Raw genomic sequence first — 26,949 nt, forward strand, 5'->3', positions numbered from 1 at the left:
GATATGGACAGTGCCATCATAAGACCAGCGTGTAGCTTTGTAATTTGAGTATTGTACAGTCTTTGGTGTGGGTTTCTAAACCCATTTCTGATGACAGTGATCCGTCATGAGTAGAGGGGAAGCCCATGGTACCCACGATTATGGAGTTCATCTGTAGAATTTCAAAGATTTATTTTTTCGAATAGCACTGTTGCCTCATTATATCATGTCCACATATCAGACTCAGGCACAAGGGGGCCTAACGTCATTTGTTTGGTCAGGGACTTAACCTGGTGATTTCATTCATAAAGATAGATCCTAGGGAAGAATGTTACAGAAATTTAATCTGAGGGGGCATTTCAGGGAGCTGGGTAGTGTGTTAATTGGTGTCTCTTTACAACATAAATATTTGGCATTTGTTTATTGCTCCTCACTTGGTCCTGGCGCAGAGCATATATTTTCCTTTAATTAGAATTATTGATATTTTATTGAAGCCAGACATAAAAGACAAAAAATGGAGTGATGGTTGTATTTTTATTTTAAGCTCGCTCTTTGGCCAGTATACTAGGTTATTATCAGCCACTGTTATAATGCACAGTTGTAAGAGGGTATTTTCTTACACTTTCTTTGTTCATTGATTGTGTTTAGGAGGTAAAATGTTTCTCAGATTTCAGTTTGATCATTCAGACTAGTCAGGCTTTCAGAATTTGGTAAATATTACATTGTTACTTGATATTACTATATTGGGGACAATTATTTCATAGAAGGTTCAAGTGTATTGTAAGTGTTAGGTAGAAAATAATTAATGTCCTGATCTCCCAGCATATGAGCATCATATTTAAATGCTAGCTGTGCATATCTGTCCACAAGGCATCGTTTCTGGAGTCAGGGTTCTTGCACTCAGCCCAGCTTGACACCTGCAAGTGTTCTTACTTCCTTCGTGTTCCTCAATGGATCTACTTGTGTGAGTTAAAAGGTCTCAAAATAACTTGAGAATAATGAACATAAGATTTTTAAAATCAGTTAATATTATATTGCTAAAAAAGAGCAAATTGATGGCCAGTGACTTCTGCATCTTTTCTCCTATCCTTTTTTTCCCCCCAGTTCCTTACGGTGCTGGAATACTCACTGAACTCTTGCTGCCTTTCCGTTCTTTTCTTTCAGTTGGCCATTGATTAGCAAAGCATATCTGGTCACTACTGAGGAAAATTGTCATCCCCATGTCTAGGATTAAAGGATGTACTATGCAACAGACGCAAATTAAATGAAATAAAATGATAATTTGAATAGGTTTTTTTTTTTTTGCAAATCTTTTTATTTATTTTTTCTTAGATTAGCAATCGTGTCCTATATGTGTTTTTCACACATGTGCAAGAGCTCTTTGGAAATGTGATACTAAAGCAAGTGACAAAACCTCTTCGATGGTCTAACATGGCCACTATGCCCACACTGCCAGAGACCCAGGAGAACATCAAGGAGGAGATCAGAAGACAGGTGTGTGTGCTCAGCCCCACGCTTCAGCCCCAAAGAGCCTACCTTTGCTCTGACCGTTTTGGATGATGACGATGATTGGTAGTAATGATTAGTAGGAGCAGTTCTTGTTCACTGAGCATTTATGTGTGCCTGGAACTATGTTAGACACATTGTTCATGGCACATGGAAGGCAGAAATTTCTGTCTGGCACTTTCATGCCAGTGAAGTGAGAATATTGTAGAAAGAACACAGTTTTGAAATCAAAAGACCTGGCCTTAAGTTCTCCCTAGGTTTTCTTAGCGGACTGATTTTTAGGCAGATTGGTCAAATTCTGTAAGCCATGGTGATCCCATTTTAAAATGGGTCATTTTGTGTTTTGATGTGAAGCTTATTACCATAAATGAGATAATGCTGCCAGGTATGTTGTAAGGAGTCCAAAAATGTTAGCTTATCTGGACAAGGTTGCTGTGACCAGCCATATTTTACAGATACAAAGAAATTTGGGGAAACGAAATATCTGACCCTGTGCTACGTAGTTACTGAACTATAGAACTGGGATTTGACCCAAATCCTGTGCTTTTCCACTGTGCTACTTTGGTAGAAGACATCGTTCATCTGATTGTGTGTGTGTTTAGCAAAACTGATTAAGAAATTCAAGACTGAGAAATCTACTTATATTTGATGATTATTATGTCTTTTATTTGCATACACATTATCAAATTCCTATTTGATTTTCTTTCCTTTATCTACTTTGAGCTCCCATTATTAGTTGTTAATAGGAAGGGTTAGGAATGAACTGTTAGTCAACCGGTGTAAATTAATGATGAGAACCCAATGTCCAGGCAAAAAAGGATTTTGCAGTCATATGCTTGAAAAAATAATTCATGCCATTATTTCGTTCCCTTAGTGATAAATGAAAGATAGTTGGTTATACATCTTGAGAAATTGCATGTGGATGTGGTTTTAAGATGATAAGACATGGGACACTACTCATTGTGTGGCATGTTGTCTTCTAGGAGTTTCTTTTGAATTGTTTACATCGAGATCTGCAGGCTGGGGTAAAGGATTTATCTAAAGAAGAAAGATTATGGGAAGTACAAAGAATTTTGACAGCCCTCAAAAGGAAACTGAGAGAAGCTAAAAGACAGGTGAGTAAATTTGTCATTTTGGTATATCATGTTTATAATGGAATATAAACTGAATGTGCTGGAATTTTCTTTATATACAATTTTAAGTTAGTTCCTTTTAAAGATTTATTTATTTGACAGAGACAGACACAGCAAGAGAGGGAACACAAGCAGAGGGAGTGAGAGAGGGAGAAGCAGGCTTCCCACTGAACAGGGATCCAGATTCGGGGCTTGATCCCAAGATTCCCGGATCATGACTTGAGCCAAAGGCAGACACTTAACAGCTGAGCCACCCAGGCGCCCCAGTTAGTTTCTTTTAAAAACACAATATATACATGTTTCCTGAAGTGAAGTTCCTGATGGGAAATTTATTTGCTTAAATGTTCCAGTTAATGATTATATACGGTTTGATACCAGGAAAATGTTTAATTTAGAAAGTTGCTTTTTTTTTTTACCTTTTTAATTTACTTATTGATACTTCGTGTGATATTGTAATCAATACTTTTATAATCTAATTGATACATATTTAGCCAGTAAGAACCGCTCGAGTGGCTCCAGTGTTCTGACATGCACTCATCAGTTTTTGAGGTTTCCTTTCTTTCTGGCACAACAGAATGTTCGAGGTTTATCTTGTATTTTCTCTAGCCCAGCCCTGCAGTTGGCTCTTTGTCCAAGGAGCCATGGTTCCTTTCAGTATTTAGAAATCAAGATCTGGATGCTCAGGTGTGTTCACGGCTACTGTCATAGCACGGGTTTCAGGCGCTCAGTGAACACAGCTGGAGAATAAAACACACATACACACACACACACACACAGTATGAAAGTCGTGAAAGACGAAGGGTGAGGAACTATTCCACAGACCACACAGACACAACAAAGTACAATAAGTGGACCTTGTGTTGGATCCTGGGCAGTTTGATGAAGTGTTATGAAAGACACTTGGGATAACTGCTGAAACAGGCTGTACTAGTAAATTGGGTCAACCTTAAAATGTTCTGATTTTGATAATTATACCATATTAATATGAGTGTGTTTGTTGTTTAAAAAATCTACACTGAAATATTTAGGTGCATGTGCTCCTGAGTGGCTCAGTTGGTTGTGTCTGACTCTTGATTCTGGCTCAGTTTACCATCTCAGGGTTGTAAGATCAAGTCCCCTGTCAGGCTCTGCACTGGACATGGAGCCTCTCCCTCCCTCCCCCTCTCTCTGCGCACCCCTGTTCTTTGTTAAAAACACAAAAAAACAAAAAACAAAAAACCCAAAAATGTTCAAGTGCATGCTTAAAGAGAAGGTGTACAAACAATAATGGGGCAAAGCATCAACAACTTTTGAATCTGTGAAGTATAATAGGGAATCACTCTTCTATTCTTGTAATTTAAGTAAACTCTGTGCCCAGCATGAGGCTTGAACTCATGACATTAAATTCCAGAGTGGCATGCTCTACCAACCAAGCTGGCCAGGTACCCATTGGATGTTACCAAAGTAACAAAATATAAAAAGCACCTTGTGGACTGACTAGCCGACAACGTAGGCCATTTCTACAGGCACTGACTCAGTTCACTGAGATGACCCAGTGTTGGCCTTGTTAATGTTTGACCCATGATATTCAGTAGATAAATGTGCAAGTCATGGTTTTATTAATGAAGAGGGACAAACATTTTCTTAAGAATAAAGCTAAAACAATCTGTATAACTGTCTTAAAGCTTTACTCCTAGTGTGGGGTTTAAATGCACAGTCTGGATGGAGAGCCAGCCAGGTGCCCCTGTAGTAACATCGTTAGTGGCATCAAAGAAGGGGCACCTGGGTGGTGCAGTCGGTTAAGCATCTGACTCTTGGTTTTGCCTCAGGTCCTGATTTCAGGGTTGTGAGATCTAGCCACGCATCAGGCTCCAAGCTCAGCCACAGTCTGCTTAAACTCTTTCTCTCCTTTGACCCTCCTTCCCACTCTGTCTAAAATAAATAAATCTTTAATAGCATCAAAGAAAATGTATGTATAAATACCTACATTTTGCTATAGGCAAAGGTAGTTTTGGGGGGCTAGTAACTGAAAGTAGTTTCATATAGCTGGTAAATTTCATCCTAATAGGGAATCTCTCCAGAAAGTTGTTTTTTTTTTTTTTGTTTTCTTTTTTTAATTAAACAGATGATTTTACTGAAAGGTGTTTTGTCATTTCCTGCTTGGTTGTACTTGTAAACAGAGAAGTTGGATAGTGAGACATTTCAGAGACTGCTGGGGAATTGGAGGCCTTTGAGTCAGCTCTTTGGAAACACAAAGAGGTACTGAAGATCAGGAGGAGTTTTATTCACCTAATAATAGGAAGACTAGCATGTGACTCCTGATAAGGTTGGGGTGCACGAGTCAGACTTTTGATCTCCTTGGGCTCAGTGTGTGGTGCTTGGCTCTGAGCCTGGAAGTTGCTCAGCCACACTGAGGCTCAGATCTCAGATCTCTAAACTGTCTTATAGTCCATGTGCAAATTCAGTGACAGGCCCCAGTGTTACTTCTAGGGAACATTAGCATTCATCAGACTGGGCGAGTGTACATTTATGTGGAGTTAGCGTCATCAGAAAGGAAGCATTCATGGGGTTTTTTACACATGTACTCCAGGACTGGCAGACTAGCAAAAGCCTTTGTGTATTTTTCTTCCTTATTTTCTCCTGCTTACCAGATTATCTATCTTTTGTTTCCCGTGCCTGTTGTCATTATGGTCCCCTTCATGCTTCAGCCTGGAATCAATGACTGACTGACTGACCTCATGGTTGTAATTATGAACCATGTCCCTTTGCCCACCAGACTCCAAATGAAGGGTCTCAGACCTGTGACAGGGATAATGTGTGTTTGATTTTCATTACTCTTACTTCTCCTTCTCTCCTGAAAAAAGGAGTTGTAACAGCGCATAGAAAAGGATAGATTACCTTTGTCAGTTTTCTTCATGCTGTCTTTTTATACGTGCTAATTCATTCATAAATTTTCATGAGATTCTGTCAAGTTGATTTCAACTTTGAGGGATAAATTATTTCTATTTTTTTATTCCCTCCCCATGCCCATCCAGGAATAAATTACTTCTAAAGATAAAATAAATTTATTTTTAAAATAATAAACTTATTTTTAAAAATTATTTTTCAAAAAATAAATTTAAAGATAGAAGTAATTTAATTCATTATGGTAAGAAGTAAGAAAAACTACAAGATCATATCAGTAAATGCAGAAAAGCATTTAGCAGAATTCAGCACTTATTCATGATAAAAGCTTTCAGCAAATGTCATTCTCAGCCTGATATAGCCTGAAAAAAATCTGTGGTTAATTTTGTACACAGTAGTGAAAGTCTGAATGCTTTCTCCTAAGATTGGGTATATAAGGCAAGGATTTCTGCTTTCACCATTCTGTTCAGCGTTTTACTGGAGGTTCATTCTAGCTAGTACAATAAAGAGAAAAAGGTATACAGATTGAAAGAGAGTCTTTATATGTAGACTACATGACTGTTTACATACAAAATCCTAAGGAATCTATAAAAAACCTAATAAGTGAATTTAGCAGGGTTCTGGGTTACAAGATTAGATGCACAGTACTCTGTTATATTTCTTGAGATTAGCAAATGAGCAGTTGGATATAGACCAAAATAAAGACCTAAAATAAATGGAGTGATGCATCTCGATATTTTTAAGATGTTAGATATTCTCAAATTGATCTGTGGAGTCAGTCCCAGTCAAAATCTCAACAGGGTTTTTTTTGTGGAAATTAACAGGCTTTTCTAAAATTTATATGGAAATACAAATGTTCTAAATGACTGTGGAAAAAGAACAATGTTGGAGGATTCACATTACCTGATTTTAAGATTTACTATTAAGCTACAGTAACCAAGACAGTGGATATTTGATAAAAGTAGACGTAGAATAGGAAGTCCAGAAATAGACCACACTCATATGGACAATTAATTTTCAGCAAAGAGGATAAAAGTTCTGTGGGGAGGAGCACCTTGGTGGCTCAGTCATTAAGTGTCTGCCTTTGGCTCAGGTCATGATCCCAGGGTCTTGCGATTGAGCCCTGCATCAGGCTCCCTGCTTGGTGGGAGGCCTACTTCTCCCTCTCCTACTCTAGCTGTTTCTGTTCCCTCTCTCCCTGTCTCTATCAAATTAATAAATAAAATCTTTTTTTTTTAAAAAAAGTTCTGTGGGGAAGGATTTTCTTTTCAATAAATGGTATTGGGACAGTTGGATATCTATATACCAAAAAAGAAAAACCAAACAAAACCTTGACTCTTTCCACACTGCATATACAGAAATTAAGTTAAAATGAGTCATACATTAAGACCTAAAAACAAACAAACAAACAAAAAAAAACAACAAAAAACAAAAAAGCAAACTTCCAGAAGAAAACATAGATTTTTTTTTCTTTTTTTTAAACGTAGAAGATCTTAATGACTTTGGCTTAGGCAGTGATTTCTTAAATAGGACACAATACCCATGAATTGTAAAAGAAAAATTTGTTAGGGCGCCTGGGTGGCTCAATTGGTTAAGTGTTTGCCTTCGGCTCAGGTCATGAGCCCAGGGTCCTGGGATGGAGCCCCGCATCCGGTTCTCTGCTCATCGGGGCGTCTGCTTCTCCCTCTCTCTTGTGCCACCTGCCTTTCCACCCCCCCGCCCCACACTCTTGCTCATATGTGCTTTTTGTCCCTCCTCTCTCAAAAATTTGTTAGATTATACTTTATCGGCATGCTAAAACATGCTCTTCAAAAGACACCATTAAGAAAATGAATATACAAATCAGAGGCTGTGACAAAATATTCTGTAAAAAAACATACCTGATAAAGGACTAGAATATATTAAAAAACTCATAAGACAAACAATTCAGGGTTTTTTTAGACTTTATTTTTTTGGAAGCAGATTTAGGTTCACAGCAAAATTGAGAGGAAGGTACAGAGATTTCCTGTATATATTCTGCTCTCCCACCAGAGTACGGTACATTTGTTACAATTAATAATTCAGTTTTAAAAAGGCTAAAAATTTTAAAAATTTAAAAAAAAGGCAAAAAAGTTGAAAAAGCACTTTACCAAAGATCATGTACAAATGGCAAATAAGCACATGCAAAGATGCTCAATATCATTAGACATTAAAGAAATAAAAATTGAAGTCACAATGAGGTACTACCACACGCCAACAAGAATGTCTAAAATTGAAAATACCAGGTATTGGGGTGCCTGGATGGTTCCGTCAGTTAAACATCTTCCTCTTGATTTTTGGCTCAGGTCATGATTTCAGGGTCATGAGATTGAGCCCTGTATCGGGCTTCTAGCCTGCTTGGGATTTTCTCTTTCCCTCTCTGTCTGCCCCTCCCCTCTGCTCTCTTCCCCTCTTTCTCCCTCTCTATAAAAACAAGTAAAAAGAAAAAACAAAAACAAAAACCGGGTGTTGACAAGTACATGGGGCAACTGGACCTCTCATTGTTGCTCTTGGTAATGTAAAATGGTATAGTAATTTTGGAGAACAGTTTGGCAGTTTCTTTCAAAGTTAAACATATGGTTACCATATGACCAAGCAATCTCACTTTTAAGTATTTAAAAGAAGAAAGCACATACCCACACAAAACATAAACGTATGAAATATTCATAACAGCTCTAGTTAGAATAGCTCAAAATTAGGAAGGACCCAAATGTCCATCAGCTGGTGAATGGATGAACAGATTGGTGTATCATGGCATATTACTCAGCAGACTACTAATACAAACAGCAAAGTAGATGAATAGTTTAAAAAAAACATTATTCTGTGTGAAGGAAGCCACATATAAAATATTTCTTATGGATCGACTCAGTTTATATGAAACTCAAGAAAAGGGAAAACTATAGCAATGAAAAATAAGTCAGTGGTTGTCAGGTGCCAGCAGATGGTGAAAGGTACTTTGTGTGGTGATGGGAATGTTTATATCGTGATTGTGGTGATGGTGACTTGGCTGTATTCATTTGTCAAAATTAATTGAATTGCATACTTAAAATTGACACCCTTTCTCTAAAAAAGTATCACAGGATATAATTTTATATGGATGGGTTCCAGAAATGGTGAACACATTAACCAGAATTGACCATTTTCGTGGTGCAGCCACAAACCAAGATCTGCATGTTATTTTCCAAGCCCAGTTAACAAATCCTCCTCTAGCCAGATAGTTCGCCTGGCTACAACTGTTACCTTTTCAGCTCTAGGAAATGAGAAGGAAACTTCTAAATGGTGATGGTGTGAAATTGTTGAATATGTGTTACATTTGGGCTGACCAGTTCTTCGTTTGTCTTATTTGAACAGGAGTGTGAAACCAAGATTGCACAAGAGATTGCCAGTCTTTCAAAAGAGGATGTTTCCAAAGAAGAAATGAATGAAAATGAGGAAGTTATAAATATTCTCCTTGCCCAGGTAAGCTAACCTTTTTCTTCTGTTTTTCAAAATCCTTAAAAAAAAAAAAAATTGTACATATTTAAAGTGTATAGCATGATGATTTGATAGACCTATACATAGAGAAATGATTACAATAAAGCTTGTTAACATTGTCTTCTCATCTAACTACCTTTTCCTTTTGTGATGGGAGCACCTGAAATCCATTCCTTTAGTGTATTTCCAGAGATCTAGATTCTCTAGATCTCTAGACTTACTCCTCCTTTGTAATTGCAACTTTGTATCTTTTGACCAATATCCCCTCATCTTCTCTCTCCCCCAGCCTCTCGTAATCACTGTTTTGCTCTCTACTATTATGAGTTCTACTTTTTTTTTTTTTTTTTTTTTTTTAATTCCACCTAAAAGTGAGATCATACAATCTGCCTTTCTCTGGCTTTTTTCATTTAGCATCATGTCCTCCAGGTTTATCCATGTTATCCTAAAATGGCAGGGTTTCCTTCTCTCAGTGCTGAGTGCTGAATAATACTCCAGTGTATGTGTCTGTGCACACCGACATCTTTATCCATTTGTGCATTGACCACTGAGTTGTTTTCATCTTTTGACTATTGTGAATAATGCTGCAATGAACATGGCAGTGCAGGTATCTTTTCAGTATCCTTTTCATTTTCTTAGGGTTTAAACCCAGAGATGGAAATGCTGGATCATATGGTACTTCCTCCATTCTATTTGCCGTAATGGCTGCCTTCCGTTTACATTCCCATAACAGTGTATGAGTTCCATGCCAATGGTTGTTTGTTTTGTTTTGTTTTTTTAAAATAATAGTCATCCTAACAGTTGTGAGGTAATATCTCATTGCGGTTTTGATTTTCATTTTCCTGATAATAAGTTATGTTGAGCATCTATCTACTGGTGATTTGTAGGTCTTCTGTTTAGAAATGTCTGTTCAGGTCCTTTGCCATTTTTGAAATGGGTTGGTTGTGTTCTACCTGTTGTATTGGTTGCATTCCTTAGAAACTTAGGAATATTCACCCCTTACCTGATATGTGGTTTGCAAATATTTTCACCTATTCCATAGGTTATCTCCTTACTCTTTTGACTTTTTCCTTTGCTTTTTAGTTTGATGCCATCCCATTTGTCTATTTTTTGCTTTAGTTGCCTGCTTTGGGGGGTCATATCTAAAAATTCATTGCCTAGACCAGTGTTTTTCCTGAAAAACCTGTTTTTTCCTAATAGTTACATAGTTTAGGTCTTATATTTAAATCTTTAATTCATTATGAATTGACTTATATATATGGAATGAGGTTAAGTGTCCAGTTTTATTCTTTTGCATGTGGAAGACAAGTTTCCCTACACCATTTATTGAAGGGATGGTCCTTTCCCTGTACGTGTTCTTGGCACTTTGCGAAGATGAGTTGGCCGTAAATGGGTGGATTTATTTTTGGCTCTCTGTTCCACTCTGTTGGTCTCTATTTCACCAGTAACATACTGTTTTATTAAATAAAGCTTTTGAAATCAGTATACTTTGAAATCAGGTAGTGTGATGCCTCCAACTTTGTTCCTTTTGTTCAGGATTGCTTTGATACCAACAGACTGTTTTGGTTCTGTATAAATTTTAGGATTGTTTTTTCCTATTTCTGTGAAAAACACCATTGGAATTTTGAATCTCTAGATCTCTCTGGGTAGTATGAACATTTTAACAATATTACTTCTTCTGATCTGTGAACATGGGTATTTTTCCATGTATTTGTGTCTTCAGTTTTTTCATCAATGTTTTAGTTTTTTTTTTTTTTTTTTTAAAGATTTATTTATTTGACAGAGAGAAATCACAAGTAGACAGAGAGGCAGCCAGAGAGAGAGAGAGAGGGAAGCAAGCTCCCTGCTGAGCAGAGAGCTCGATGCGGGACCCGATCCCAGGACCCTGAGATCATGACCTGAGCCGAAGGCAGCGGCTTAATCCACTGAGCCACCCAGGCGCCCCATCAATGTTTTAGTTTTTAATAGATCTTTTACTTCCTTGGTTAAATTTATTCAAAATATTTTATTTTCTGATGCTATTGTAAATAGGATTTTCTTAATTTCTTTTTCAGATAGTTTGCTAGTATACAAAAATACAACGGATTTTTGTATGTTGATTTTATATTCTGCAACTTTACAGAATGGGTTTAACAGGTTTTTTGTTTTCTGTTGTTTTGGTAGCATCTTTAGGGTTTTCTATATATGGAATATATAGTCTGCAAACAGAGACAATTTTACTTCTTTTCAATTTGGATACCTTTTATTTCTTTTCCTTGTCTAATTACTCTAATTAGGACTTCCAGTAGTAAATAGTAAATAGAAGTGAGAGTGGGCATAATTGTGTTGTTCCTGATCTTAGAGGAAATGCTTTTAACCTTTAACTGTTGAGTATGATGTTACCTGTGGGCTTGCCAAATGTGGCCTTTATTACGATGATCTGTGTTCCTTCTATACCCACTTTGTTAAGATTTTTTATAATGAGAGGAAAAACTTTAATTTTGTCTAATGCTTTTTGGCATCTACTGAGATTATGATCATAGGATTTTTTATCTTTCATTCTGTCAGTGTGGTGTATCACATTTATTGATTTGCATGTGTTGAACTATCCTTGCTCTCCAGAGATAAATCCCATTTGATCATGTTGTGTGGTCTTTTTAATGTATTGTTGAATTTGGTTTGCTGGTATGTGTTGAGGATTTTTGCATCTATGTTCATCAGGGGTGCCAGCCTGTTACTTTCGTGTAATGTCTTTGGCTCTGGGACGAGGGTAATGCTGGCCTTGTAAAAAGAGGTTTGGGAGCATTTTAAAGTTTTCTTGGAAGAGTTTGAAAAGGATTGGAACTATTTCTTTAGATATTTGGTAGAATTCACTTGTGAAGCCATCTGGTCCTTGTTTTTGTTTGGTTAGGCAATTTTTGATTATTGAGTCAATCTTTGTATTGCTCTGTTCAGATACTCAGTCTTTTTTTTTTTTTTTTTTTTAAGATTTTTTATTTATTTGTCAGAGAGAGAGCGCGAGCGAAAGTGAGCACAGGCAGACAGAGTGGAAGGCAGAGTCAGAGGGAGAAGCAGGCTCCCTGCGGAGCAAGGAGCCCGATGTGGGACTCGATCCCAGGACGCTGGGATCATGACCTGAGCCGAAGGCAGCTGCTTAACCAACTGAGCCACCCAGGCGTCCCGATACTCAGTCTTTTTGATTCAGTCTTTGTAGGTAATATGTTTCTCAGAACATTTCCTTCTCTTCTAGGTTATCCAGTTTGTTGGTGTACAAATGCTTATAGTAATCTCTTACAATGTTCTATATTTCCGTGGTATCAATTGTAATGTTTCCTCTTTGATTTATGGTTTTGAGTTCTTTTAGTCTAGCTACAGGTGTGCTATTTTTTTTGAAAAACCAACTCTTAGTTTTATTGATCTTTTATATTGATTTTCTAGTCTCTATTTCATTTATTTCTGCTCTGATCTGTATCATTTCCTCCCTTCCACTAATTTTAGGGTTAGTTTGGTCTATTTCTAGTTCCTTGAGGTGTAGAGATAGGTTGTTTCAGGACTTTTTTCTTAGTGAGGGCATTTGTACCATAAACTTCCCTTTTCGAGTTGGTTTTGCTGGATCCCATACTTTGGACATGTTGTGTTTCCACTTTGATTCATTACTAATTAGATTTCATCTTTGACCTGTTGCTTGCTCAGGAGTGTGTTGCAAGACTCTTTTTTTTTTTTTTTTTTTTTTTGTTGCAAGACTCTTAATGATCGTCATATATTAAATTTGAGAAGCTCAACTACAGAGGTGTGAATCTTTTAAAAAAAGTTGTAAGATGATTTGGTAGCCTGAGAGGGATCATGCCTGTTGTATTTGTTCTTACCTTTATGTGGCATTTCCTTAAGTGTTCTGCTGGAGAAAGAAACTACCTTTTGCTGATTACTTTTTACTGGACACTGTTCTAAGTGCTTAATCTTTTTTTTTTTTTTAATATTTTATTTACTTGACAGAGATCACAAGTAGACAGAGAGGCAGGCAGAGAGAGAGAGGAGGAAGCAGACTCCCTGCTGAGCAGAGAGCCCGATGAGGGGCTCCGTCCCAGGATCCTGGGATCATGACCTGAGCTGAAGGCAGAGGCTTTAACCTACTGAGCCACCCAGGTGCCCCCTAGGTGCTTAATCTTATCTTATTCATACACAGGTCTGAGTTTTATGTGTTTTCCCCAACTTACAGATTAGTTGTACTTCTTCCATATTAATGAGATTGGACTTTAATAGTTTTCCTGACCACAAAATTTGGGATTCTTAAAATGTAATAGTACAGATTTTTAAAAAAAAAGATTTATTTGACACAGAGAGAGAGAGAGAGAGGAAAGAGAGCATAAGCAGTGGGAGAGACAGAGGGAGGGGAGGAGGTGGCTCTCTGCAGAGCCAGGGAAGTCTGACATGGGACTTGATCCTAGGACTCCTGGGATCATGACCCAAGCCTAAGGTAGTGCCTTAACCAACTGAGCTACCCAGGCGCCCCATCACAGTACAGATTTTATCTGATTGTTGTTGCTGATAATATTTATTTTTATTCTTTGCGGTTGAAAGTTGTTGGAGATAACTTGTTTTATTTTTCATTGATTTGACAAATAGTTCTTTAGTATGTATTGTTCTAGGTGTAGAGCTGAAGGTGAGCTCCTTTCTTTCCCTCTGAACTTCTTAAGTCAACCTTAACTCTGTTCTGGAATATTCTAGAGTTTAACCAGAAATGAATGAAATTCTTTTAACGAGAATCTTCTAGAGTTTAACCAGAAATGAATGAAATTCTGACAGCAATCAGTCTGTACTCCCAGAAATCCATGAAAGTGGGATACCTAAAGCCATGCAAGTTCCAGGCCTTTTCTGTCACTTGAGAAAGACCATGTTTTGCTTGACAGGGACACATAGCTCTTCCCCTGAAGGTGAGATGAGGTTCCAGATTATGTCTTTATTTCAGACTTTTCCAGTCTGATATTTCTCAGCACATTAGTTTTACTAGGTGTACTGTGGTAAAGGAAAGGCATCTGTGTTTAGAAGCCCGTGGGGAAGGAACACCGCATATTCCATCTCCAAGAGCTCATTCATGCTTGCCAGAAGCTTTGGATGGTTCCCTTTAGAACCTGACCACAGTGTCTTTCAGGTTTGATCAAAGGTGCTTATCCTCTGGATACCTAGGAGTTGGGAAGGAAATGCTGTAGACCTTTGCCTACAACTCCTTGTTCTCATAGCCATACATTTCTGCCTCTGACATTCTGGTTTGGTTCTTTTTTCTAGGTTGGAGGGGTTGGGTAGATCTTTCTTCCCCCCACTTTGGTGATTCAGTTTTAGAAATGCATATTCTGGGGGCATCTGGGTGGCTCAGTGGGTAAAAGCCTCTGCCTTCAGCTCAGGTCATGATCCCAGGGTCCTGGGATCAAGCCCTGCATTGGGCTCTCTGCTCCTTGGAGAGCCTGCTTCCTCTTCTCTCTACCTGCCTCTCTGCCTACTTGTGATCTTTGTCTGTCAAATAAATAAAGAAAATCTTAAAAAAAAAATGCATATTCTGTGAAAGCACAGTATTTGCTCTTTATCATCTCTGGGGACATGCGTTGAAGAGGATGGTAGCTTTTGGTGAGGAGAAAAGATTTCTGGGAACATCTTGCCTTTACTAGATCTGCTTTGAGATGATACTGACATCAGCTCTGTATTTCCTGGGTCTTTATCACAGTGCATGGTCAAGGGCCATTTTGACAGACACTCCCTTTACTGAGAGGTGAGAAGGCATTCAGAAGGGACTGAGAATCAAAAACAGACATAGTCACTTGACCTTTGGCTTTGTGCCCAGTGTGATGGCCCAGTGTGATGGAACTTTTGCAAAATGAGGACATGGGATTCCTAGGTGGCATTTTATGTCTTGAGAAAAATCTAGACATTCCTCCCAGAGAACCTTTTCTCAGAGAGCCTTAACATTAAGGAAACAGGATACAAGCTTTGCAGTCCAAGCTTTCCCATAACTTGTGTTATGCATGTATAGGGCTAAAGAAGTCAAGGGAACAATGTCCCAGAAAAGTGACTTGTCCTAGACTCATACTTCCAAAGGTGTTCACCAGTGGTCTTTATTTCAGGAGAATGAGATCCTGACTGAACAGGAGGAGCTTCTAGCTATGGAGCAGTTTCTGCGCCGACAGATTGCCTCAGAAAAAGAAGAGATTGAACGCCTCAGAGCCGAGATTGCTGAAATTCAGAGGTAAAGGAAAGCAGAGAGTTTTAAGTATACAAGAATATTTAGTTAAATATAAACATAAAATTGTTTTAGCTCTCAGATTTCATACAAAAGAACTAGGCATCCAAATCAGTCATCTTTTTCTTTCTCTTTGTTTTTAAAATTTGAGAGAGACAGTGTGTACACAATTGGGGGTGAGGGGAGAGGGAGAGAGACTCTAAAGTAGACTCTGCAGAGCATGGAGTACAAGCAGGGTCGAGTCCATGACCCTAGGATCATGACCTGAGCTGAAACCAAGAGTTGGCGCTCCCCTGACTGACCACCCACGCACCCCTAAGTTTCTTCTTCTTCTTCTTTTTTAAAAGATTTTATTTATTTATTTATTTGACAGAGATCACAAGTAGGCAGGGGTGGGGGGGGGGGAAGCAAGCTCCCTGCTGAGCAGGGACACCCCCCCCCCCCCCGCTTCCCCACCATGTGGGGCTTGATCCCACGACCCTGAGATCATGACCTGAGCTGAAGGCAGAGGCTCAACCCACTGAGCCACCCAGGCGCCCCAGCTAAGTTTCATCTTGATTAAGCCTTAAGAATGGTGCTATATTAAGTGTGTCATGAAAACCTGGTGAATCTAAAAGAAGGGTAGGAAGGAGGCAGCATTCCTTCCTCTGCTCACTGTCCTTTTCTCTTGATCTCCCGCCCACAGCCGTCAGCAGCATGGCCGCAGTGAGACTGAGGAGTACTCCTCAGACAGTGAGAGTGAGAGTGAGGACGAAGAGGAGCTTCAGATCATCCTGGAGGACTTACAGAGGCAGAATGAAGAACTAGAAGTGAGCACCAGCTTCCCCAAACTTGTAGAGGCTACCTCTTTCCCTTAGAAGTCGTCTTTTCCTTGGGAAACAGCGGGGGGCTGAGTAGAGAGGAGTTTAGGGGACATCTCACCAGTGTGTGCAGGGCGTGAGCTGGTCCTGGCCGAGCACACAGCACAGGTGTGACCTCACGAGGCATCCCTGGGTGTGGTGACTCCCACTTACGGGGAAGCCTCTCCTGACTGTCCTTGAACGGTTGTGGAAGATCTGGGCTAACTTCCCAGAGATGAACAGAAAGAGAAGTGCTGGTGGAAGAAGGAAGAGTCGCCTGACTCACCTGTGGGTAAAATGGGGACAAAGTTTTCTCTCGTCCCTCAATCCTTGAAGCAGCCAGTGTGAATAAATTTGGCACTGGGGATCTGGGAGGCAAGCGCATGGTGAAATGAAAGCAAGAGATTTACATGATCAGAATTTCCCTTCTTACCCCAGATTAATCATTGTCTCTGGATGTTTTACCTGAGGGTTGAGAGAAAGCCATTCTTAGAGTCCAAGAATGGTGGGATGACTTTCTCTCATCCCGGTACATTCAGCAGCTGGGGCAGATCAGAGCCACCCACTGCATAGAAAACTAGAATTCCACAGAAAAGAGTAAGTCGTACAGACAGAGTTGAGACGGGGCAGCCCACCGAGGCTCAAGGCTCAGAACACTTGCCATAGCCAGGGCTGTGTTGTGGGAAAAGCAGAGCCACAGTTGGGACCTGGGCCTCCAGATAGCTTCCCTTCCTTAGAAGGTCCTCGTGTTGGCACTTTATTTAACGTTTTACAGATCATATGAAAATCCTAAGTAGGAAAACGTTCCAGAATTGTAGGACTTAGGGTACAGGCTTAGCTGCTTTAATGAAGAGAATACTCTTCTGTTTTGGAACAAGACAGTTCTGTGCCTTGCCTGGCAGACGTCTAGGTCTCCCACCCTCCACACGAGTGGAAGACACGTGGGGTCCAGAGTAGGCACTTAGGTTTTATCCACTCTTAGCAGCAACAGGGAAGGAACCCAAGAGGGCCTGGTGGTTAAGGGCAAGCAGTGCAAGTAGAAGCCAGCGCTTATGCCCGATCCTGTCAGAGGCGCACAGTGCCCAGCTATGGCTGGCTGCAGGGGAGGCTGGGACACACGTACTGCGGGTGAAGGCCACTGCTGAGCCACAGGCGCTAGCCCGCCGCCTCCGGAGCTCAGTGGAGTTTGGGATTAGCTCCCTCGGCTTTGCTGAAGGAGTGAAGCGCTGTAGAACCGATAGCGCTTGTTTGCCCAAGTACTACAGGACATGTGTGAAGTGATGCCGTTCACAACAGACAAGGATATCTGCTTTTGAGACAACTCTGGGATTTCCTCTTGTCTCTGACTTGTCACTTCTGATGGCTGGTAAAGTCACTTCTATCTTCCACTTACCTAAGGGGTGGTCAGGAGCCAGTTTAAAACAAACCATTTTAGACACTAAAATATTTAATATCATTAAGCAAATTGTTTTCTGTTGTTGCATGTATCTTTTCCAGATGTGTTTACTCTTCTGTAAGGAGGATTTTGTGCATTCCGGGTCAAGGTGTTTGTGTCTCATTTGCATATTCATGTTCACTCGTTTCACAAGTTGCCTAAAACAGAAATAGATTCTTGTGTAGGATACCCTTGTTCCTCATTGTCCCTCTCCCCTTCTTAAGTGACAACTGTTCCTTTGTCATTCAAGATAAAGAACAATCATTTGAATCAAGCGATTCACGAAGAGCGGGAGGCCATCATCGAACTGCGGGTGCAGCTGCGCCTGCTCCAGCTGCAGCGAGCCAAGCCCGAACCGCAGGTGCAGGACGAGGACGAGCCTGAGAGGCGTGGGGGCGCCGGACAGCCGCCCAGAGACAGCGCCCCAGAGACGAAAGCAGCTAAGGAGCAGCCAAAGGCAGGCAAGGAGCAGGCCAAGCCGTCCCCGAGCAGAGACAGGAAGGAGACGCCCATCTGAGCAGCCCGAGCGTCACAGAATCCCCAGACCCAACGAGACCTGTGCATCTTACTGTAACCCTGAGAGTCGGAGTGGACAACTCTCTGCTGTACATTCTGTAAAGATGTCTTTTCTTCTCAGACTCTTCTTTCTTTTCACACGTATGACTTCTCCGCGTCAGGCTCAGGTTACACGGGAGGACAAAGCAGTGCACGCAGTGTGGGCTTGTAGGGGACAGATGAGTTTTCCAGATAGTGTCAGCTTATTTGAAGATTAATTTTCTTTGTTAACTTAAAACTATTTTAACCCTTGAGTGGCTTCTTTTTAAACCAAAAATCGTCTTTCTTTGCTTTTTTATTACAGCAGAATCAGGATCTCTTTCTGTCGTTCAAGGGGGGGAACCAAACAAGGTGAACACTGTTCCTGCCTTGTGGATTGCCCCACAGTCTCACCCTCCGGGATCTCTGCTTACTAGTCACTCTTGCTCGTGCCTTTTACACCTTTTCGGTGCAGATTATATAATGGGGAGCTGCCTCATATCTCCTGATGGGCCAGAACGGCTCTTACTGAGGTTAACCTTTACCCACCCTTGTCACTCTCTCCTTTGACAGTCCTAAACCCCAGTCCACGAGCCTGAGTCACAGGATGGCCTAGCCAGTCCCAGACAGAGCTGCCGGTGGAGCCTGCCCACTGGCCCCGGGGCAGCTGCCTCGCTCCTGTGGGCTCCTCGCTGCTGGTGATCAGCGCATGTTTTCACTGGGTTGGTCGCAGGTAGCTGCCTGGCCTGAGGCATCCACACCGAGGATCTGTTTCTGAACCCAGAAATAATCTGTGTGACTGATCTGCCGTTAAACAGAGAATGAGATTGCTTGCTTGGGCTAGAATGTAAAAGTCTCTTTGCCTGAATAAGCCATATATGCTCTTAGACAAAAGTTTTCAGTGACCCGTTTCATCTCAGTGAACCTGCTGATGGACTCCCAATTGACAAGATTGAGCAATAGAAAAAGAAAACTTTTCCTTTAAATGATAGCTGTGATCCCCGACCCTGTTTTCTTGCTTCTGCAACTTCTCTGGTGACTGAGGCATCTGGGAGGTCCGCCCTCAGGCACCCGTGTCCAGTCACGCTCTGTCGGAATCAGTGGCACCCATGAGGTAGGTCAGCTTTCACGGCTGTGAAGACAGACCCCACACACTCAAGGTGATGGAAACAAACCCCCCACGAGGGCTCTGTCCTCTCCTAGTTACTATTTATTTTCAGCACCTGTTTGATGCGGTTTTTTATTCTCTACCTATTGCACTGTTGTGACTTGTTGGCCATTGTTTGATTTTTGTACGAAAAAAAGCTTTGTTATAGAAATCAGCATACTATTTTTTTAAATCTGGAGAGAAGATATTATGGTGACTGAAAATATGGTCAGGTGTCAAATATAAACGTATAAAAGCCTTCTTGCTGTCCCGTCGGTCATATTACATTCATTTCATTTGCTGGCAATATTGAAGGTTCCTTTTTTTGTTTGTGTAAACTCTAATTTCTATCAAGGTGTCATGGATTTTTAAAATTAGTATTTCATTACAGTTGTCTCAGCGTTGGTTAACTAATTTTTGCCAGGACCATTATTGATCAAGGAAATAAATTCAACAGCCATTTGAGGAAAAAAAACAAACTACCAAACCCAGCGTCTTTTTTTTTTTTTTTGGTATACGTTCTTTCTTGAAGTAGTTAGCATCCTGTGGCTAACCCGGAGTTGGTCTGATATTTACGGTCCAAGAGTGCCCTAACCTTTTTACTCGCTGTCTGTTCCTCACCTCGGTGGACTTTATGCCCGTTGCTGGTGGCGAGGTTTGCTGTCCTCCTTCCCCACGTAGGTGCTACTGAGGGAGCATGTGATCGTGCAGCCCAGCTGCCTGCGATCGGGGCTGCAGCTTCTTCTGTGAGTGATGGCCTGCTTCAGTGCAAAGTGCCCTTCGAAATGAAGCACAGGTCAGTCAGCCCAACTTGGCAAAAGAAGAGGTCGGTTATTACCAAGTCACTTACTTTAGGGGCTGACAGGGGTCTGTCAGGCAGATTAACTAGCGTGGTTTGGGCGAGTCCTGATGAAGATTCCATTGCCTGGAGCCTCGAAGCTAGAACTACGTTGTGGTTGCTGACATGGGACTTAACATAAGTGATCCTGAGTTGGGCCTCTTGTTTCTAACACTAACCCCCACTTTTGATGAGACTCTCAGCCTTGAGAGATGGGATCAAAACTTAAGGCATTCGCGCTCCTCTCTGCTCCCATTCTGGTGTTCTTGCAGTTTTCACCCAGTGTTGGGTTCACATTCTTTAATTTGGTCATTCTCTGTTCCTTTTCTGATGCTGTATTCTTAGGGAGATCATTTGCATCCTGCTAAGTGGCAGCATACATGGATTTAAAGCTTCTGAGAGATTCAGACCAGGGAGTTATTAGGCCTATAAGCAGGATAAATCCCAGTGTCTGGAGTATGCTGCAGAGCCATGGTCCCCAAGACCCACATAAGTCAACAGAGACCCTGTTTGAAGGAGTCGCTTACGCCAACTGGTGTGTTCACAGATCAGTGCAGCAAGTGGCACCGGCCACAGCACAGACACCTCCTTGCTCAGGTAACCAAGGGCCTTCCTGGTATCAGGAATCTCTCTGGTGGGAGAGCTGAGGGTCTGCTTGCTGCTGTGGGGCAGCTGTTGCTCTAGCAGCAGATTCTTCAGGACCTTCAGGGGCTGAGGAGACATTCTGATCACCACATTTGCACTCATGCTTAGCCAGGTGAAGAGCAGAATCTGTTGAAGGAAGTGAATCTGGAATCACGAAGGCTTCCTGGGAAATCTGGTTTGCATCTGTGGCTTGGGGCCAGGCAGCTGACAGCCATGGAAGCCAGTAAAATTTCAGGACCTGTGGACTGCATGGGTGGTTGTATTCTGGGTAGCTTCTTGTATGTTTCTTGGTTCCAAGCCTGCATGCCAAGATTCCCCAGGTTTGGGGTTGTTAGCTGGAGAGAGAGGGATCGACCCGAGGATTAGGGGAGCCTGACAGGACTAAGAGAGGGCTGAACTTGTTCCAAAGAAACCAAGGGATTGGAAATCAGAGAGAAGCTTGTAATAGACACAACTATGGGATCACCAGCATTGTAACAAATCCAACAGATTTTTAGATGCTGATGACCTGCTTGAGGTATGTGAACAAGGTAGTTTATGGGCCAGAGGCAAGGCAAAGGTGAACAGAAGAATCCTAAAGACCTTCATGATGTAAGACTTGTAAGACTTAGGGAAAGGATGGTCAGAGAAAGAAGGAATAGAAAGAAACATTCTTGGCCCCACGTCTTAGGAGAAAGCTGTCTACCTCAATGTTGGCTGCTTTTTTTCCTGGTCTCTCTTCTTTTAAGATCTCCGGCCATTTGCACAGGCCTAGATGTCAGGTGGAACCATCTTCAGTGTGAAATCTCCACCCAGGGTTTAATACCTTGTAACTCGGCAGCAGCGTCAGTAGTCAAGAGTACTTGGTAGGGTCCTTTCCACGAATCTCACTTTTACTAAAGCATCAGGGTAAAGCAACTGTCTATAAACAATAAGACTTTAAAAATGCCCATGGTTAATAATTTGATGAGTTCTTCGTAGAAGGAAATGTAGTTATTTCATCATTTAAGGTAAATGGACAATGAGAATTTTGACAAATATCTAGAAATTGCAATTTCTGGATTACTTGTTAGTAATATATATCCATACATATATAACATAAGGGTTATTTATTTGACAGAGCGAGCGAGTGAGCAGTAGGGGGAGCAGCAGGCAGAGGGAGAGAGAGAAGCAGCCTCCCCCCTGAGCAGGGAGCCTGATGCGGGGGCTCGATGCAGGACCCTGGGGGTCATGACCTGAGCTGAAGGCAGATGCCCAACCGACTGAGCCACCCAGGTGCCCCATCATATAGCCGAAGGTTTACTGTACACATATAATCTAAGCATTTAACAATGCCTCCCACATATTTTAACATGTTAAATTAATGAAAGACAGCCTTTGAGATTTTCCATGGGCTCTCTGGGAAATCTTGAAGTTAGTTTGAGGTGAAAAAAAAAAAAAAAAACCAACGACAACAAAAAACTATTGAGAATTTTAAGAAAATGTCAAAAGTTTTAAACGTTTGATTAAATAGGATGACAGGTAATTATGAAATAATTATCTAGTGCAAGTCACAATAGAAGAGATACTGGGGTAAATATAGGCTGTTATATAGTTGTGAACAGAAAACTCAGTATCGTGAAGACTGGGTTTTCTTAAATAATTGGATACCTGATAAAAAACAGTATAAAGCGAGTAAGTAATATGGGGAAGAAGAATCGTTGCTATCCAAAGTTTAAACAAAACAAAAAAAGACCAAAAAACCCACAAAACCACCTTTGCAATTTCTTCTTAGGAGCAGAACAATCATCTAAGAAAACTTTGTCCTTTTAACAGAGAGAAAACCAAATTCTGATTTTTGTATCTGTATATTTTTGATACTAAAATGTTTTTTTTCCTAAAACACATTTTTAATGCATTTATATTCCAATATAGATTCAATCTTTATTCTTTAATCTATATTCTGTCTTTACTCTATATTCCAGTCTCAGCCAGCTTCACTACACTTAAATTACTTTCCCAAGATTCCTTATCCACAAATTTTCTACAAGTTTTTTCTGTCCAGATTTTGTCCTGGGTTTTCTCCTTAATTGTGGAAAACTTAGCCAATCCTTTTACTTTCCTTATCTACTTTCCATACACAGGTGTTTCCTTTCACCCCCCCAACTTTGAGAGAGAGTGGGGGGCAGGGAGAGTGGGAGGGTAGAGGGAGAGAGGTTGTGGGGCAGAATCTTAAGCAGGCTCAACAAGGCAGGGCTCGATCTCACAGCCCTTAGATCATGACCTAAGCAGAAATCAAGAATCTGGTGCTTAATAACTGATTGAGCCACCAAGATGCCCCCACCCTTATTATTTCTAAGAAGCTTTTGTCACTACACATTGATTAAAATTTGTCACCTTCACGATCCTTCATTCCTAGTGAAAACAGAGAAGTAAACAATTGTAGACTCCTAAACTAGGAGTCCGTGGACTGGCAGATTTATAGACACATTTTCATGGTTCCCAAAAGCATATTCTTCCTCTCAGTAAATTTTCCAACCTAGCACAAAATGTGTTTACCGATAGAGCCAAATGTCTTTATTTCCTCTATAAAAGGAAGGCAAAAGTGGTAAACCTTTGTTCAGTAATTAATGTTTGTTTTTTTTTTTTTAAGGATTTGAGGGGCACCTGGATGGCTCAAGTCATGAGCCCAGGCTGCTGGGATCAAGCCCCACATCAGGCTCCCTGGTCAACGGGAAGCCTGCTTCTCCCTCTCCTACTCCGTCTGCTTGTGTTTCCTCTCTGGCTGGCTGTCTCTCTGTCAAATAAATAAAATCTTAAAAAGCATTTATTTGAGAGCGAGTGAGCACGTGCAGAGGCTGGGGCTGGGGTTGAGGAGGAAGGAGAGAGAACATAGCAAGCAGCCTCCTGCTGAATGGGGATCCCCCACTTGGGGCTCAATCCCATGACCCTGAAATCACAACCTGAGCCGAAACCAAAAGTCAGATGCTTAACTGACTGAGCCACCCAGGTCCCCCAGTGTTTCAGTATTCTTATTTGGAAACTGATCTAGATATTCCATGAATATCCATTGTTTATCTCAGTATAACTTTAAGGTTTCAAGTTACCAAAAATATTTTGAAAACTATTTTTAAGTAGACAATACCAAAAAGCATAATTGTTGGTGAAAAGTTCATTTATAAACTTTAATTTACATCTATTTAATTCACTTGTTCTTAACAGTTTAGGCTGGTTGTGAAAATTTCACGATATTAAACTGCTAACCACCATCCTACCTTTCTTGCTGACAAATTCTGTAACAGAGACATGAGCTTATTTGATTTTTAGTAAACTAAGGTAGAATAAAAGTTTTATGTTCACATTATATTTAATGTTAATAACTCTAAAGACATGCCTGTTTTAATTAAACCAACAAACTTAAACTAGATTTTATTTACTTAAGATTATCCTAGATCACATGAGCTTGAATAACATTTTGGTTAGTTTCTGTGTTCTGAGAATATACCTGATTTATGTAATACTTGTCCCTAAGCCAAATAGAGCTCCGTATAAATTAATTTGGGCAACATCATCTGCAGCTAAAAAAAAAAAATCACATTTATAAGGTAAATACACTGACATGCCTAAACCTGCAGACCCTGGTCTTGGAGCTTTAAGATTTCAGCTCTAAGATAGTTATATTAGTGCAGAACTCACTAGTTTATGAAAGAACAGTTGGATACAAATTTTGTGTTAGGCAACATAGAATAAATTAAGGTTACCGGCTCACATGGCTTCTACTTTCCACTAATATTTGTAGAGAAGAATTTAAAGATCTTTTTTCCCCCGATGAGAATTACACAGAGCAGACCAGGTAGAATTCTTCCATCTCAGAAGACGGAGAGAAAGAACGCAACTCTGCCAAGAAGGACTTTTGTTCTCAAAGCCTTCTGAGATGAACGGGGTGGGGGGCGTTTTGGGGGTTCGTAAAGATGGCAGGAAGAGCTTTAGATGGTTTTAGAACCACGTTTCTATTCTTGTGGAGATTCATTTTGTAAGACAGAGTTGTTTTTGTTTATTTACTGTTAAAAGTTTGTTTTTGGTAATCTCTACACCCATTGTGGAGCTTTAGCCCATGACCCTGACTGAGCCAGCTGGGCACCCCAAGTATAGTTGTTTTTACCTCTCAAAGAACTGGGTTGCAACCTGAATGATGCCAAGAGGCTGACCCAGCCATCCAAGTCCATCATCTTCAGTTTGCTGCTTTTCTATCATGGAGAGATCTTCAACTAAGATGGAAATCAGAACATTCCTACATTCTAGATTTCAGGCTGTGTGTCTTTGCAATGTTTTAGTAAATCCTTCCACAAAGACTTCAGAATCTTGTTCTTTCCTTTAGGACACAGAGGAATTTTTTTAGGCCTTCTCCCCAAAACTAAAATAAAACTATCAGGCTCTGAATATCAATGTCCAGTTTGGCCAAATTCTGGCTGTTGAGCTAATTAACATCTAGCTTATTGGGTTTCAGCTGAGACTAATGGTAAATATTCTTGTCCGTACTGAGCAACCCCGTGGACACGAGGTGTCCCCAAAGAAGGTGCAAAAGGTACTATCATCTGATTATCCAGAGCCACTCAAGATACTCAAAGAGCCAAGTCCCTGAGAGCCTGCGACAGTTGTCTGGAAGGGAGAGTGCAATCCACATTTCTATCTGGCCATATTCTGGGGTCCCCAGCCTGGCAGCTGACAAGCCAAGTTCTGTGGACACCAAATGAGACCAACAATAAAGCAATATAACTGCACAGGAGAGAAAGGACTGACACCCAGGGGTAACCGGAAACAAGTTCCAAGTTCTAATTCAAAGCTCTAATTCGTAACAAAGGCTTTTTGCCTGCCATTCTGAATGTGGAGAGGAAGGGACAAGGTCACACCATTGCCTCCTCTGTTGACCAAGCACCACAGAGGTATGGAAGAGCTGACCCTGGTAAAATTCTCAGTTTGCGGGCTCTTGCCAGTTTTCCCAGGAGCCCATCTGCAGGTCCCAGAGTGGGAGGGGTGACCCAGTAGGTCTCTTCCGGGTCCCCAGAAGCCGTAGAGGAGGAGGAACAAAAAAAATTTTCCCTCTTACTTTTAATAGGGCGCTGATGGCTAGGACCCATTTTTCTCTAAGCATCTCATGAATGGATAAGCTTATTAGGTTTAAAGTTGTCTACCGTAGGGATGCCTGGGTGGTTCTGTTGGTTGAATGTCTGCCTTCGCTAATGATCTCAGTGTCCTCAGATTGAGCCTCACATCGGCTGGGCTCTCTGCTCAGCGGAGAGCCTGCTTCTCTCTCTGCCTGCTGCTCTGCCAGCTTGTGCGCATGCTCTGTCAGCTAAATCTTGAAAAAAAAAAAAGTCCACTGTAGCCACTGTACTCGAGATTATTATGCTTGGTAAGTTAAACCTGCTTGTTCAGCCTTGTAATAAAATTTGAAATCTGAGGCCTCACACTGGACCCAGTCCAGCTAGCTTAGATCTAGTCTGACCCCAGACCCAGTCTGGTTTCTACCTTGGGCCCAATCCAGTTTTCAGGTGGGACCCAGTTAAATCTGGACTCATTCTGGTTTTTCAGTCAGGCTCAGTCAGGCTCAGTCTGGGGAAATCGTGCTCAAATCAAGTCTCAAGGCTCCTGATACAAAAGCTGCAAGGCTTTCTCCAAGAAGGAGTGAGCCACCGCCTCCAACGGCCACAGCAGCGCAAGCAAAGCTCTAGGGGGCTCGGTGGGCGCCTGTGCCTCGTGGCTCACTGGTCCTGCACGCTGCCGGGTGTCTCTGTCTGAGCATGTTACAAATTTTAAGTTTGAGCAAAGATGGATTCGAAACAGGCAATATCTCATCTAGCAGTTAGAAAGGAGTTCAAGGAGTGGTACAAAATGAAAGGATTGTAGGCAGAAGGGAGCAGGGACAGAGAAGTTAGAACTGGCAAAAAGCAGGTTGGTTACTGTGGAGCTGCTTTCATCAAGGGGATGGCCTGGGTCGCTTACCTCCCAGTGCTGGTCAGGTAGTTCCTGACTGGACTGGTTTCAAATTCATTTCCTGGAGAGCTGAAACTAAGCTGAGTCTTCATTTGGTGACAGGGGTATTAGCGTAAGTGACTCCATTTTGGGCCTGTTGTCTTGTTTTTAACAATAGGGGCCTGAGGCTCGAAGCCATGGCATGGTACACAGCTGGCTATTGGCCTCTCCTGTCACCAGGCCTCCCCGACACTGAGAGGGACTGAAGTGGCCTCTGCGGGCACCCTGGGCCAGTTCGGCCAGGCTCAGAATAGATTCTCTGGAGAGCCCAGCCCCAACAAAAGGCAAGAAACTGCTGAAAATCCCAGCTGCACTTAGAGAA

General features: G+C 41.2%; 1 protein-coding gene and 1 long non-coding RNA gene across 5 annotated transcripts in view; one reads left to right on the top strand and one right to left on the bottom strand.

Moving 5' to 3' along the window:
* RALBP1 (ralA binding protein 1) overlaps nucleotides 1-19,632 on the top strand; it is a 58,231-nt gene extending 38,599 nt beyond the window's left edge. For all 4 annotated transcript variants that reach the window (XM_082697352.1, XM_082697353.1, XM_082697351.1 and 1 more), the window contains 6 exons: nucleotides 1,312-1,473; nucleotides 2,469-2,600; nucleotides 8,871-8,978; nucleotides 15,083-15,204; nucleotides 15,884-16,007; nucleotides 17,723-19,632. In XM_082697352.1, coding sequence (XP_082553478.1) covers nucleotides 1,312-1,473; nucleotides 2,469-2,600; nucleotides 8,871-8,978; nucleotides 15,083-15,204; nucleotides 15,884-16,007; nucleotides 17,723-17,989 — 915 coding nt within the window. In that variant the 3' untranslated portion in view covers nucleotides 17,990-19,632. The remainder of the gene's footprint in view (nucleotides 1-1,311; nucleotides 1,474-2,468; nucleotides 2,601-8,870; nucleotides 8,979-15,082; nucleotides 15,205-15,883; nucleotides 16,008-17,722) is intronic.
* On the bottom strand, nucleotides 18,483-25,909 carry LOC309847329. Its single transcript, XR_014302402.1, has 2 exons — nucleotides 24,757-25,909; nucleotides 18,483-24,172 (listed from the first exon to the last, which is right to left on the bottom strand). It is a non-coding gene; the product is annotated as an uncharacterized lncRNA (long non-coding RNA).
* Between the last annotated feature and the right edge of the window lie 1,040 nt (nucleotides 25,910-26,949).

The sequence above is a fragment of the Mustela nivalis genome (genome assembly GCF_964662115.1).
Source record: "Mustela nivalis genome assembly, chromosome: 14".
Taxonomy (NCBI): domain Eukaryota; kingdom Metazoa; phylum Chordata; class Mammalia; order Carnivora; family Mustelidae; genus Mustela; species Mustela nivalis.